The 14,235-nt window shown below is 41.4% G+C and overlaps 1 protein-coding gene across 1 annotated transcript in view; it reads left to right on the top strand.

Annotated features, from left to right (window-relative positions):
• rnf31 (ring finger protein 31) overlaps positions 1-6,293 on the top strand; it is a gene marked incomplete at its 5' end in the record, with an annotated part of 43,202 nt that extends 36,909 nt beyond the window's left edge. The window contains 2 exons of the mRNA XM_080033464.1: positions 1,611-1,776; positions 5,806-6,293. Of these exons, the coding sequence (XP_079889590.1) occupies positions 1,611-1,776; positions 5,806-5,856 (217 nt within the window). The 3' untranslated portion in view covers positions 5,857-6,293. The remainder of the gene's footprint in view (positions 1-1,610; positions 1,777-5,805) is intronic.
• Between the last annotated feature and the right edge of the window lie 7,942 nt (positions 6,294-14,235).

The following is a 14,235-nucleotide window of genomic DNA, read 5'->3' as shown; positions in this document are numbered from 1 at the left end:
ACGGGGTTAACTGGTAAATTAAACTTTTGCCGTGGTCGGTCGGCAAAACTGAAAATTCATCTTTCTTGCTAATGAAAGATTTGAGTGCCGTCTTCCAAATCGTTGAGTGTCGAGGCGAAAGCTGTTTGAAACTCACACAACATATCCACCACCATCTAAATTGTTTACTATCACAGCTTCGACGGCGCATGCACAGCACTACCGTCATCTGGTTACGTCCGCCCCAGAGCACCACACATAGGGCTCTGGCCTGCCCATATCAGATAGTAAGATTTGATTCGGTAGGTTCGAATTTTCCAACATAGTTAATGAGCTCCATCGTTTCGTGTCCAGACCAACAAATTTAAATTTGCCAGCTGCTGGTCTGGATTTCCACGCTAATCTTTATTTGGAGTCACATCTATATATGCAGTTTACAAGCATCATTGTTGCAATCTATATGGTGCTCCATCCTTTTTAATTTTTTTTATAGAAACAATCAAAAGAACAGAACAAGGGGTGTTTTCTGTTTCAAAATAAATATTACAGCAGGGATAACTCTTAACAAAGACAACAGGATCAGACAAAGGAAGCTCGTTTTCTGGGAGATATATCTCTTTACTTTTCCCACGCGGTACTTGCCTGTTTAATAGCCTTTATATAATCTTGAGACTCTGGGCTTCAAGAGTTTATGTTTCATTTAAGAGTTTATAAAGGCATTTTGACGAACTAACAGGGTACTATTAATGTGATGACGTACCTGTAGATATAAAAAGAAAATCACAATAGTTCAACCGTGAAGTCCATTTAATGTTTGAAAGTCGCTCAGTGTTCCCTTATTAAAGAAGGTGCAGTATGAGGAGAGGCCCTGATTAGCCCAGCCCTTATAGTTTGCATCCAATTTGCTTGGTAAAAAAATGTCTCTAGTATTTTATATATTAAAATGTCCAATTGACTATCTGAAGCTTGTTCCGCTTGTCGAGGCTCAATAGTACTGCGGGGAGTTTGTTTATATAATCAACCACGTGTTTCGTTTGGCGTATATTATCTTGTGTCTGTAGATGTTGAATAAAACCGGTCTGATCTGACTTATAATTTGGGGGAGAATGTTTTCAAGTCTTTTTGCCAAAATGTGGGTAAACATCGTATAGTCTTGGTTAAGTACACTATAGTCTTGGTTAAGTACACTATAGTCTTGGTTAAGTACACTATAGTCTTGGTTAAGTAAACTTAAACTTATTGGCCTATAGCTTCCAAAGTCAACTTTATCTTTCCCCTCCTTTGGTATCAAGGAGATCAGTGCTTCACTCCATGATGTGTGTGTGTGTGTGTGTGTGTGTGTGTGTGTGTGGAGGGTCGGGGGGGGGGGGGGGCGCACCTGTGGAGAACACCATTGAAAGTGTCCTTCATAATTGGAGTCAGCAGGTCCCTCATTTCATTATACCACTCAGAGGGGCCTGCTGCCTCTTCGTTGTTTTTTTCTTTTCTTTTCTATAAACTTGCAGTGTTCAGGGTTTTTTTTCTTGATATGGTGGCATATTTGACCAGATTCAGTTTGATGCAGGATCTCACAGTAATGATTCCATCAGTACTGCTCTGCCATCATGGTGACTTTGTGTCTGTGTATCCAGGAAGCACTATCGGGAGTACCTGGTGAGCCTGATCAACAGCCACTCCATAGACCCTGCCCCTCTGTTCGGCTCCAATGAGCTGCTGCTGGCAGCCAGGAGGTACAAGGTGGATGAGAGCCGTAGAGACAAGGAGGACACATTCACCTTCTACAGCCGACTGCTCCAGGTCAGTCTTCACCATTCAAGATCCATTCTCCATTCATTACCATTCCTCATTTCAAACCCAAACCTCATTCAGTTCAAAAAAGATTAAAAGATTTAAAAGATTCATTCAGGCAATTTTATGCTTTATTAGACAGTTTTGGAGAGACATAGATGAAATGGGGTAGATAGGGGCTAGGGGCTCTGGATGCAAATTCTAGCCCGGGTCTACTGTGAAGAGGACTAGACCTCTATTGGTGGTGGGGGGGGGGGGGTGCTCTAACCACTACATCATGGGTCTGCCACTAAGTTTGGCCTCGGGCCAATTTTTTTTTCAGCTAGTGTGTGGAAGGCCGTGACATAAACAAAGGATTCAAGGAATTCATAAAAAATACATCTGATATTTGGGACAGACCACTTCTCACACACATAAGTGATAAATTAATGAACTTGAAATAACTCAATAATAAATGTGTATACTTTTTATTTTGAAAAAGACAGGCTGGTTTGTTATTCAAAACACACTACACCTAATTAGGCCATGTAATGCATCATTTACTAATTAATGCAAGTAAAGGTATGGTAGAATAGGACCATTAAATGCTTGTGTGGCGCGCGCCGAACTCTGAATGGTATATACCATACTATTCAGAGTTGGGCTCCTCCAAAGCTCTCACCATGACCTCTTAGAATACCATATTCAAGAAGTCATGGTGACAGCTTTGGAGGAGCTGCTGCTGGCTACTGGCATATCTGCTGCCTGCAGACTGATTCATAAAATAAATGTTATAAAGTAGCCTAAATATAAGGGAGAACGGGGTAATCTGAGCCACTTTTTACATTTGCTCCCCTATAAGCGAGCTAAAATGATTTATCACTCAAATTCACACATTTCCCATTAATTCAGGATGTTTCCTAGAAATGGGCATTAGCAGAGTTCTTTCAAGACAAAGGGCAGTGAAAATATGATTGTTTAAAAAAAAGTTGTCATGTGGCTCACTTTACCCCAGCTGTGGGGAAAACATCAGCCTGTCATACTCTACAACTAGGCCTACTCTACATTCCAGCCCTGAAGGTTACAGGGAAGGATGAGAAAGTGCTCTTTCTGTGTATTAGCCCCAGGTCGTCTTCCTGGTGTATTTCCTTGGCATGATGGCTTTTCTACAATGTGTATGACATTAGAATAAAACATATGTTATGTAATATTACATTAAAATATGTCCTTAAACAGGCAACAGTGGAAAATGAGTTTCTAAAAATATTTTCATGTTATCACTCATCTCTTCAAGACCAAAGAAAAATATTTCCACATCAAATTTTTTTATACTTTGTATATTTTGGGTTTTACGAGTTGTATCTCCCAGGATACGTTGCCCTATTAAGGTATAAAAAAAGCCGAAATGGTAAAAATATAAATTTTTAATTTGATGAACAGAAATTATAAATTGTTGTTTATCTTGTCCATTTAAATTACAAATACTACTTTTTAAGTACATTTTATTCAGTTTTACCAATCTAGTTTCATCAAATTGGATCAGCCACATCCAGATGGGCAGGCTTGAGACGGTCCATAGTGACCCGCTGTAGCTTATCCCCCATGTCCACCACAAAGTTCTTGGTCCCCGCCTCCAGGACACAGAAGGGCCCATCATAGGGGAGTCTTCAGGGGGACCTGAGTGAAGGGGCTGGAGTTGCCCAGGGCAAAAGTCCAATGTGACGCGCCCATCCACAGAACCGCAGCGTCCTGAAGGAACTTTCCTGGGACCACCAGTGGCTGTCCGTAATCCAATTCAGCAGATGAAAACTGCAGGTCCTCCTTAGGGGCAGAGAGCCAAACAAGCCAACAACCACAGGAGGCAGTCAACCCAGTTGCGACCCTTTAGCCATGCAGCTCGGATGTGGGCCTCTGTACAAGGTGAGGTCAGCCGGCATACCAAAACGGGCTACCTATGACCTGAGGAACGCCCAGTCCACCTCAGTGAATGCAGAGGAATGGCTTCCGGCTACCTGGTGGTGCTGTCCACCAAGGTGAGGAGGTCAGTGAACCTACGGGAGGAAGGCAGGGGGCCCACCAGGTCCTTTTTGACCTGGTCGAAATGCCTCTCGGGGACCAGAATCGGCGCCAAGGGGGCTTTGGTATCATGTGTACCTTGAACACGCTGACAGGCCAAACTGAAGCTAGCCCAGGTCTTTACATCACTCCTGAGGCGGGGCCAGACAAATGTAACACCCACCAGCTTAGTATACGGCTTGTGGTCCACGAAGGCAGTGAAATGGAGGCCGTCCAACAGGAATGTAGGGACTTTATGGTGCCGTGTGCATGAACCTGGCACGGTGTCCTACTTGTGTACCAGTTTAATGGCTCCCTTTGTGGAAAGCAGTGCCCAAGGAAAGCAATGGATGACAGGCCAAACTGTAGCAGGATTGACTATTAGTCACTGCACCCTGATCCTTTCAAACAGCTGCCACAGGTGCGTCAGAGGCTCCTCTGAAGCCGATGCAGGCATGATGCTACACTGTGCGCCTACAACGACCAGCAGCCACCAGCTGGAAATTATATATTTAATTAACAGCAGCTTACTTTCCCTGCCAGTGGCTTTGGCCATCCCTGGGCAGTTAAGTTTGTGTTTTGTGCCTGGAAGGCACTCCCCGCCCCCAACGGTTAGGGATAGGGCCTTCCAGGCAGCACTGCCCTAAGTATACATAAATATAGAAAGATCATTTTAAAAGTGAAATACAGTAATAATGTTGTAATGGGCACAACTGTTCATGATAATATATGGTTCTGCAGTCATTATCAACATGCTTTCAAGTTTTAAATAAAATTCAGAATAATGAACATTGACCAAATTTCTACCCCCTAAGCAGGCAACGTATCTCTGGGGATACATACATTTCAAATTCTGCTAAAAAACCCACAAACACAGATGGATTTTTTTTTCTTCATCAGCATGTTAAGACAAATGTCCTAATTCAATATATGAATTTAGATTGTTATTTTAACAAAAATAAGTATGTCTAATATATGATTACTTACACCCTGGGAAGCTGGCGCTTCACCACTGGCGTCCATGTTGATTTCTGATCAGGCTGACTAAACAATGAAAGATAACTTGAACCAAATCATGTCACCTAGATGCTAATAACAGACAAGTCTTTTGATAAATGCTAACTAGATTAGTGAAAACCTTCCAGCAAGCCCCCTACAGGATGTTAAAGAGTATGTATCTCCCAGTGCACGTTGCCTGTTTTAGGGTTAAAGTGAGACAGTGGCTCACTTTCCCCCACAGCATTTGGCTCACTTTCCCCCACCACCACAATTTGAGAAAAAACTACCTCTCTTAGCATTTCAGGCTAATCTGTAGCTAATATCATCACATGGTTTTTATATGTTGGTAGTTCATCAACACGTAGGATAGAAGTTTTTCTACGTGAATACATTTGCTTTTACATGCAAAATACCTATTTTGGTGAAAAAAACATGCTTACCACAGCACCATGAGGTCCTCTCTTTCAGGGCCATGGGGAAATGAGAGGGGCTTGAAAACATATATCTCACATGGCCACAAATGTTTTCCGTTGCCTAGATACAGGGGGTGGCTCAAATTACCCGATGCCTCAGATTCCTCCGTTCTCCCCTATACAGTAGGCCTATATATATTTTTTTTTAAATGTTTTTTTTTTTTTTTTTGTACAGGGACAGCGCACAATTTAAAACAATTGCACAAGAGTCAGCTTATAGCTAATTCACATCTGTAGTCCCTGGGAGGAAATATGTATTTAATTCCCTCACAACATGAATAAAAGTAGCCTATCAGGGGCTAGCTTATTTCTATTTGGGACTGTCAGTTCGATATTGGTATTATTCTTTTAATCAGAATAATATGGCAGCAAAATACATATTGAAAAAATATGTTGGTAAATCACTGTCCTGAGCCCCCCTTGGAAAGCTCTATGTGTTTTAATGGACTTGTACCTGTACTGCTATCTGCCAGGACACTCAGTCTATCATTGAATTCATTTTGACACTTACATCCCTCTGTGCTCTCTGCAGAAGCTGATGGATGAAGCACCACTTGGCGACAAGGTTCCACGCAAGAAATAAGCCTTTTGAAACGCACGGCCCATTTCCTGCAGTGGTGATCTGTTGGAAACTTTCCATTGTTGGGAGAGTAAATGGAAACGCTTTCATTTTAAGCTCTGTAAATGTTCACTTCTTATCCTGTGATTGTATGAATCATCTGTCAAGCTCTGTCTAGGGCTGTTCATTAGTTTTTATATTATCACTGATATATTTCACAGAGTCACTGTTCTGAAGTAGATTTCTGCTGACTGGAACATATGTCCGCAGCTCTGACAAAATGTTTAATGGCACTACAGTTAAACTAAAAAAAAAGAATAGTCATATATTAGGTAAATCAGGCTTTGCTGCTACAGCTAATTATTTATAATGCTACTTTAGAATATGAGGTTTCCTATCAAATTAGCCTGCTTTATTTGAAGCTGATTTAAGTTACTAGACTTCTGTTTCAATTAAAAACCTGCTCATACAGTATGCATTTGCCCTTATGTGGATAAATAAAGTTGTATTGAATTGAAGTACACAAGTTGCTAATCTACAGTAACCACAGCCTTTTCCTCTGGACAGTGATTTTGTTTGATATGATCTTAAAGTTAAGTACTGTAAGCTGAGAGGTTTACATTCATTGTTATAAATGTGACAGGAACAGTGTTCTTCTTAATCTGGGGCCCCTATCAACATATGCTGGCTCTCTTTACCTGATGTAACTCAGTGAACCTGTGTTCACTGAGTTACATCAGTGATCCTTACAACTGCTTTCATGGAGCTGGTTATCCATTGGCCCAGTACACTCTAGATCCACCTCCAGCTATGAGCCCATTCTTAGTTTAGTTCAAAATAAAAAAGGAGAAAGAAATTAAAAAAGTAAATAGAACTGACAAAGTTAATGAATGACTGTGATGTAATACTGTTCTGTGTCTGAATGTTCAATGTCAATGGGTGGTGGGGCTCAGACAGTTTATAAAACGTTTGTGGGAGAGAAACGGATGAAATCAATTTGATGTTCTGAAAGGACATTAATTGATGGGGGAAAAAAATTCAGACGTAAGCCCCGCCGACTTTTCATTTCCGAATACAGTTACATATACAGATCATTTTGTTGGTTGAACAGATACAGATAATGACGTCTCCGTACACCCCTACTGTGTAGTTTGTAGACTTGGTCGGGGTTTGATCGGATCTAGCCCTCTACTCCCACTCTGAGATAAGGTTGACATAATTAAATAAATTATGTTGTTTTATAGCTTGACATCCTGTGATTATTGCACATTGGTCATTTTACTTTTTATATATTGCCTGTAAAATCAAAAATTATAAGTGTGCATGTTTAAGCCTGACATGTGAGTATTACATCAGGATCAGTCTACAGATATAAAGAGTATTTACAGATGATTTTGTCTTGTCATTCATTGTTGTCAGTGGAGTTTACTATTGGTCCCCGGTCCGCCTTTAAATGCAGAGATGCTCAAATAAACACATTTGATTTGGTGCTGTGAATGTGTGATAATAATACAGTGTAGTGCCAAACCTGACAGATGTCAATTTAACGGGTGTGCAAGTCGCTGATGATGTAAAAGATAATGCTTTAAAAACTGCCTTGTTTCTTGAAAGTGTTATTCTACTGAATATATGTAAACCCCGGAGTGTGCAGTATGTTGGCTTATGTCAAAATGAATGTTAATAATAGACTCGGAATATTTCGGAATGTGTCACTTGAGATGTGTGCTGGTGTTTTATATGACCAAGTTAAAGGTCATTTGTCAACAAAACAATCACCAGTATGACCCATGCCTTTAACATGACCTTAACGGCCTCCACACACATCCTACCTCTACTGCGTCTGACTTTTTTTCACTGATCGTGTAATCAACCTAGAGCGGGCACACATCCAACCTCAGACGCACTGCCGATGCCCGTCGGAGGCACGTCTGCAGCGACGCTCCCCTTTACCTCAGGAGGAGGAGCCTATTTTTTTCTGAGAGCCGCGCGTCTCTCTCGGGTCTCTCTGCTTTAACTGATAGAGAAATACTCTGCTGCGAGTCATATTGACTTCATACCGGTGTCGCGCCAATGTAGTTATCCCCGATAAAAATTGTATCCCCTGTCCGCGGGAGCGCGCATGCATTCATTGCAGGCGGAACTACATGCTCCGCTCTGATTTCACCCATGGACCCAAGGCTGTATTCAAACTAAAAGTACATGGTTCCTAAATGTTGGTAATCAACAAGGTTGTAAAGCAGTCACTTCGGGCACATCTGTCAACATCTAAATTATTTTATTCTTCCTACGTGTTGACGATCTTTATACATTCAATGCGCAGCGGCCGAACTGACAGCTGTCTACTGAAAACCAGCTGATCGTATTTTATTTCTGTATGCTAATCCACGTTTCAGTTGCAAACTCTGCCTTTCATTGCCCTAAGCACACACTAAGCAAAATAGACTAAACATGTACCCCTTCTCTATGATGCACACTGAAGAATAGTCAGTCATAGGTTTAAGAGGAAATCAGTGCTAAGGCTATACATTTGTTATCAGATTATGTTTATTACAATTATTTTTTCTTCATAAAACATGTGCAATATGAATTTTAATCAAGCATTACAGCTCCAATACTGTTATAAAGAAAGCATCCCTAAGCAAATAGAATTGAACTCATTTATGTGCATAGCATATAAGGTTATAGGCTACAAGAAAAGTAGGCTATTGTTCTAATTATAACAATCAAACCTGACTAATGCACCTACCATGAATGTATATGAGCAGATAAGTTTGCCTTGCATTAATGAAGGGGATAATGTTTGTTTATGCATAATACAGACAGTCCCTGATTAGAGCAAATACATTTTCTTGAGCAATTTTGCACATGGACCACTAATATACAGTCCCCTACAAAAGTATTGGAACGGTGAGGCCAATTCATATATTTTTGCTGTAGACTGAAAACATTTGGGGTTGACACCAAAATATGAATATGAGACAATGATCAACATTTCAGCTTTCATGTCCAGGTATTTACATCAGGATCTGATACACAACACATAAGATAGCATTATTTTTAAATTAACATGTTATGTCCCGCCTTTTCAATTTGGCTATAGGATTGAAGAAACATGTTTATATTCTCTATAGTTGTAAGAAATGATCTGACATTTGAAAAATAAAACACTTGATTGTAGGACAGACGAGTGAATGTTATGTAATATCCTAGGGGATACATATTTTGGCAGGCCAAAAATGCAGTCCGTCAGAATGTGTGTCCCCCTATCAATTTGGCTAGGAAAGAAGAAACATGTATTGTGGCCCGAAACATGTATTGTGGCCCGAAAAAATACGAAAGCCGGAAATGATGGGACAGCTCTCTAGAGCATAAACATAGATAGAAATACGTATTTATATTTATGGACCATAAGAGCACAATTTTTAGCAGAGAGTGTCGAGCATGGTGTCGAGCAGTCAACAAGGGTTGATGCATGTGAGTACTCTCAAAACGAAACGAACAAACACATTAAAACGATGGCTAGCTGTTGTTAGCTGTTTGTGCTACCCGCCTCACTTCTGGGTTTCACTGATTCGCTAGCCCTCCAACAATCAAATTGCTCCAAATGAAAGACAGTCGGCCGCCGATTGAACAATCGGCTCAAAACAAGCCCGACGACCTCTACGTCGGCCGACGTCACGGCACACACCAAACAGATTCGTGTCCCGACCCCCTACCGACACTACGACGGCGATTATCTGGCCGGTGTGTCCTGGCCTTTACGGCCTCCACACACATCCTGCGTCTACCTCTGGAGCGCGTCGCCTTACCTTACTACTGCGTCTCTCTGACTTTTCTCGGACACACATGGAACGTCTCAGCAGCTGCTGCTGCTTCTAAAAGCCCTATCTTTCTACATAGAGTTTTCATAGATAATTCCCATTAAAATGAAGTTCTTTCGTGTCATTTATGATCCATATGATTTATATTGAGTCTAATATTGAGTCTGGACAGTAATCCGTGCGCCCCATTGCCTTTTTCTTTTTTTTTCTTTTTTTTTCTTTTCGCTTGTTGGAAGTCTTATTTTGAAAGGGACACACCAGGAAATGGTGAAACTACAACGAAAGCTGCTGGTATGAAGTCAATATGACTCTCAGCAGAGTATTTCTCTATCAGTTAAAGCAGAGAGACCCGAGAGAGACGCGCGGCTCTCAGAAAAAAATAGGCGAGCCTCCTGAGGTAAAGGGGAGCGTCGCTGCAGACGTGCCTCCGACGTGCATCAGCAGTGCGTCTGAGGTTGGATGTGTGCCCGCTCTAGGTTGATTACACGGTCAGTGACAAAAAGTCAGACGCAGACGCGAGGTAGACGCGCAGTAGAGGTAGGATGTGTGTGGGGGCCGTAAGGCGACGCGCTCCAGAGGTAGACGCAGGATGTGTGTGGAGGCCGTAAGGGTGTGGTCCTACTGAACGCCTGTTACCAACTGGGCTGTTTAAGTTTGAAGCAGCAAGAAAAGGAAGACAAAAGAAGATGGCTAGGCAGACCTAGGAACAGTTGAGTGATTTTAAATGCTCAAATAATGACACAAATCTTTCAGCTAAAGGCATCAAGTCCAAAGTGGATGAGAAATGACCTGGAATGCTGCAGATATGCGGTAGAGCCGGGCAGCAGTGTGTTTGGAGTGGGCCTAGCAGTCATATCATCATGGTACGGTGGCGCTGAGCATTCACCAAATAAAAAAAAGTTTCACAGCTAATTTAGCCGTTAGCACACTCAGGATCTCGTAATTCTTATCTCGTAATTACGAGATAAGAATCACCCTCTCATTCATCAATAACGATGCCTTTCCGGACTACAATGGGCCCCATAATCAATACAGTTATTTTAAATATTTTTTTACTGTTCATTCATTAATCAGCGATCGCATCGGGTACTGAGGGACACTCTTTCGGCTTTACGCCCGTGATCAGCTGCTGAGGTCCGACTGGGCTTTTCTCCTGAATAGTCCCAGTGACTGCATATCTAGGCAAAGTTGACATGGCTATACTCATTGTCATGCCCTCCTTGTAGAACGTTCTTATGTGTTTGTATGAGTCAAGGATCACACCAAGTTTAAACGACTGCATTTAATCCAAGCTTTCAATAAAACTGCGCTCCGATACAGTAACAAACAGGAGGTAAAAGTGAACTAGCCCACCGGGCATTCTGATTGGATGAGGCAACACAGTACGGTGGCTCCGGTGGCTCATAATGAACAAACTGCATATAATTTAAACAAATGCTAATGTAGCCGTTAGCACACTCAGGATCTCGTAATTACAAGATAAGTATCTCCACCCGCCTACTCACTTCCGCTCAAATTTCATTTTCCCTTCAGTAGTCAGACTGGGGCTGCAGTGAATTTCTCAGCTCTAGCTCTGGAAAATTTCTGACCGTCCAATCAGTGAACAGAGCGAGTGGCTGAGAACGATGACGTCGAAGTCGCGCTCCAGTTTCAGTTGAATGCTGCGTTCCTTTATACTCGGAACTCGGAGATTTCCGACTTGGTAGTTCCGAGTACCAGTGTTAATTTTGGCAGCATATTCTGATTTAGTCTTAGTCTTAGTCTTTTGAATATCACACCATTTAGTCTTAGTCCTATTCTAGTCATCTGAAATCTTTTAGTCTTAGTCTAGTCTTAGTCAACTAAATATAAGATGATTTTAGTTGACTAAATTTACAGCGAAATTTTACATCTTCGTCGACTAAGTGTTTTTCTTCATTGAATGGTATCAAGGTTTGAATATGCAATACAGACACAGATTTAATGGTCGTAATACAAAACATGTATTCTATTCTATCCTAATAATCTCACATAAAATCAGTGTACCTGACTGGATAGGGGGGAGGGGGAGTTTTAAGAGCCTTTGCCCGGGCGGCCATTATCTCATGATCCGTCTATGAACTAACTGTATTCCACAATCTTTTTTCTTTTTGCGGGGAGGATGCACAAGCGCGGAACTTAGCCGTTCCCCTAGACAACGTTAACGGGCAGGATATCCCTGACTATTATTTTGTCCATCAAACCGCAGAGTTTTTCTGCACAGCGGCTCACTCCACCCGCTCACACTGCCGAGGTCTCCTGTCGATTTTCACCAACACAGGGTTGCATTCGCTGCTTTGCACTGATTGGATTTCTTCCCAACTTGTCCCACAAAAAGAGTAGTTCTGATTGGATCTCTTCTCCATTCGTCCCGCCCTAACATTTTCGTATCGTTCCTATTCGTTGACTAGAGTGTCAGTTATATTCGTCTCAGTCTTCGTCATCATATCTGCCTTTTTATTTAGTTTACGTCCATGAAAAAGGTTTGTTGACAAATTTTTCGTCATAGTCTTAGTCAACGAAATTAACACTGCCGAGTACCTGTCTGTGTTCCAGTGCATCTGCTCGGGAAAGTATGGACGCCTACAACCTTTCTCATCCAAATAACTAAACATTAGGCTCTAGCACGTTACCGTTGCCAGGTTGCCGGTAGATCCATAGACTACAATATGTAGTGAAGTCGGAAATTTACAAGTTCCCTGTCCAACTGAAACGCACCAAACACCCAATAACCAAAACACCTCAGACCCTTTGCAAAATGAAACACTCTTTTCAAAACTATACATTTATTTTATAAAAATTATATTTTGTCACCATATGAAACACACACGCTTCATATTACTTAATTCTGTCTGAATCAGTTACACACTGCTGTTGCTAACCTTAAACACATTTAGCAATTCTACTTCTCAGTGATTTGAGTAATGTATAAAGTACATAGAGAAAATGCAAATATACAATGTTTTACCAAACACTTGACAAGACCAATGCTGCAGACTGAGGAAAATATAATGTATTTCTCTCTATACACCCAAATCAGTCAACATGGAAAATCACAACAAAACATGTGTGCAGTAGTCTGCATAACACTGTTATCCCAGCAAACAACAACACATACAATACTGTATCCAGTACAGGTTACAAATAACAGATAATACTGTAAATAAATAAAAAAAAATCTGATAAAGGAAACACAGTATAGAAAATACTAGACATTATCTCTTCGCCTAGCCGGATCTGTCCAGAGAATTTCATCCACATCCTTCCACCGCCATGCAGAGAAAAACTGGATAAGGAGAGTATGGTGGAAGGTATAGAACTGTGAACTGTGGATGGTGTTGAAACCAGTTCTGGACCAGAGCAGCACGGTGGAATTACACATTGTCCAGATGACAATGTATTGCATCTGGTGCATTTGTTTACCTGCTGTGACTACGTTGTGCAATCAGTCTAAAAATGTGAGTATGTGAGGTGTGTTGTAAGGGCTAATATTGGCATGACGGAGGAGGACCCCATATATGTGGATTCCCCCTCTCACCCTCACTGGTATTCTGACTCCTTCCATTTTGGTTACTGTAAAGGCAGGTGAACTTACCTGCTGCATTTGTATAGTGCTTGAGCCTGATTGGAGTGTCTACAATAAAGCAATCATGTGTTTGTGCATTTGGGGGTTGTGTTTACTGACTGGCTCATGTGTTTGGTAGTTTGACAGTCAGTGCTTTGGAATTGCAATGAGGTGACATCATGATATACTTCTGTGTCTAATGTATTTAAGTGTGTTTAGTGTTTTGCAAATCACTGTGTGTATTGTTTTGAAAAAAGTGTGAGGCTGACTTTGTGCTTATAGTGGTGCATATATGGGCCAATGGTTGAGTTTAAGGTTTTGATAATTGTGTAATACTTTTGATTTTAGTGTTCGCGTGATTGTAAAAAACTGTAAAGCAGACTGTTTGGGCTGCTGCGTCATAGAGAGCAGAGCTAATGGAGGTCCACTTCTGCTCCAAAGTGTCTGACCTTACTGACAACTCCATCTCCTCCATCAACTGAGCTACGGAAATCTTTTCTGACATGATCTACATGCATCCAAGAGGTTTTGTATTTGTTCTTCTGTTGGAAAAGTGTATTGGTTATTGTTACGTTGTGCTCAGAGCACAGAGTGAGTAGTCTCATGTCATTTGTGTTAATCTGACCAATACCATGTTTGCCAAGCCATCTATCCCATAATGTCAGTGACTGATTCCAGAGAGTGTGCGGTTGGTAAAGAACTGCAGATTGGAGGTCACACCAAAGCACACCTGTGTACTATCAGCATGCAATTAACCCCACACCACATATGTAAACCACACCCTCAAGCTTCACTGATCACTGCACACACACACACACACACACACACACGCACGCGCGCACACACACACACACAATATGAAACCCACCACTCAAAACCAGATGGATACAGATCTACCCTGTTACACATGTGTGTTTCACATGGTAAGAAAATATGTTTTTTTTATTAGTGTATAGCTTTTGCAAAAGTGTTTATTTTTGCAAAGGGTCTGAGCTGTTC

Source organism: Ammodytes marinus (assembly GCF_949987685.1).
Source record: "Ammodytes marinus genome assembly, chromosome: 9".
NCBI lineage: Eukaryota > Metazoa > Chordata > Actinopteri > Uranoscopiformes > Ammodytidae > Ammodytes > Ammodytes marinus.
The sequence above is the reverse complement of the archived record's forward strand: the minus strand, read 5'-3'. Positions and strand labels throughout refer to the sequence as shown.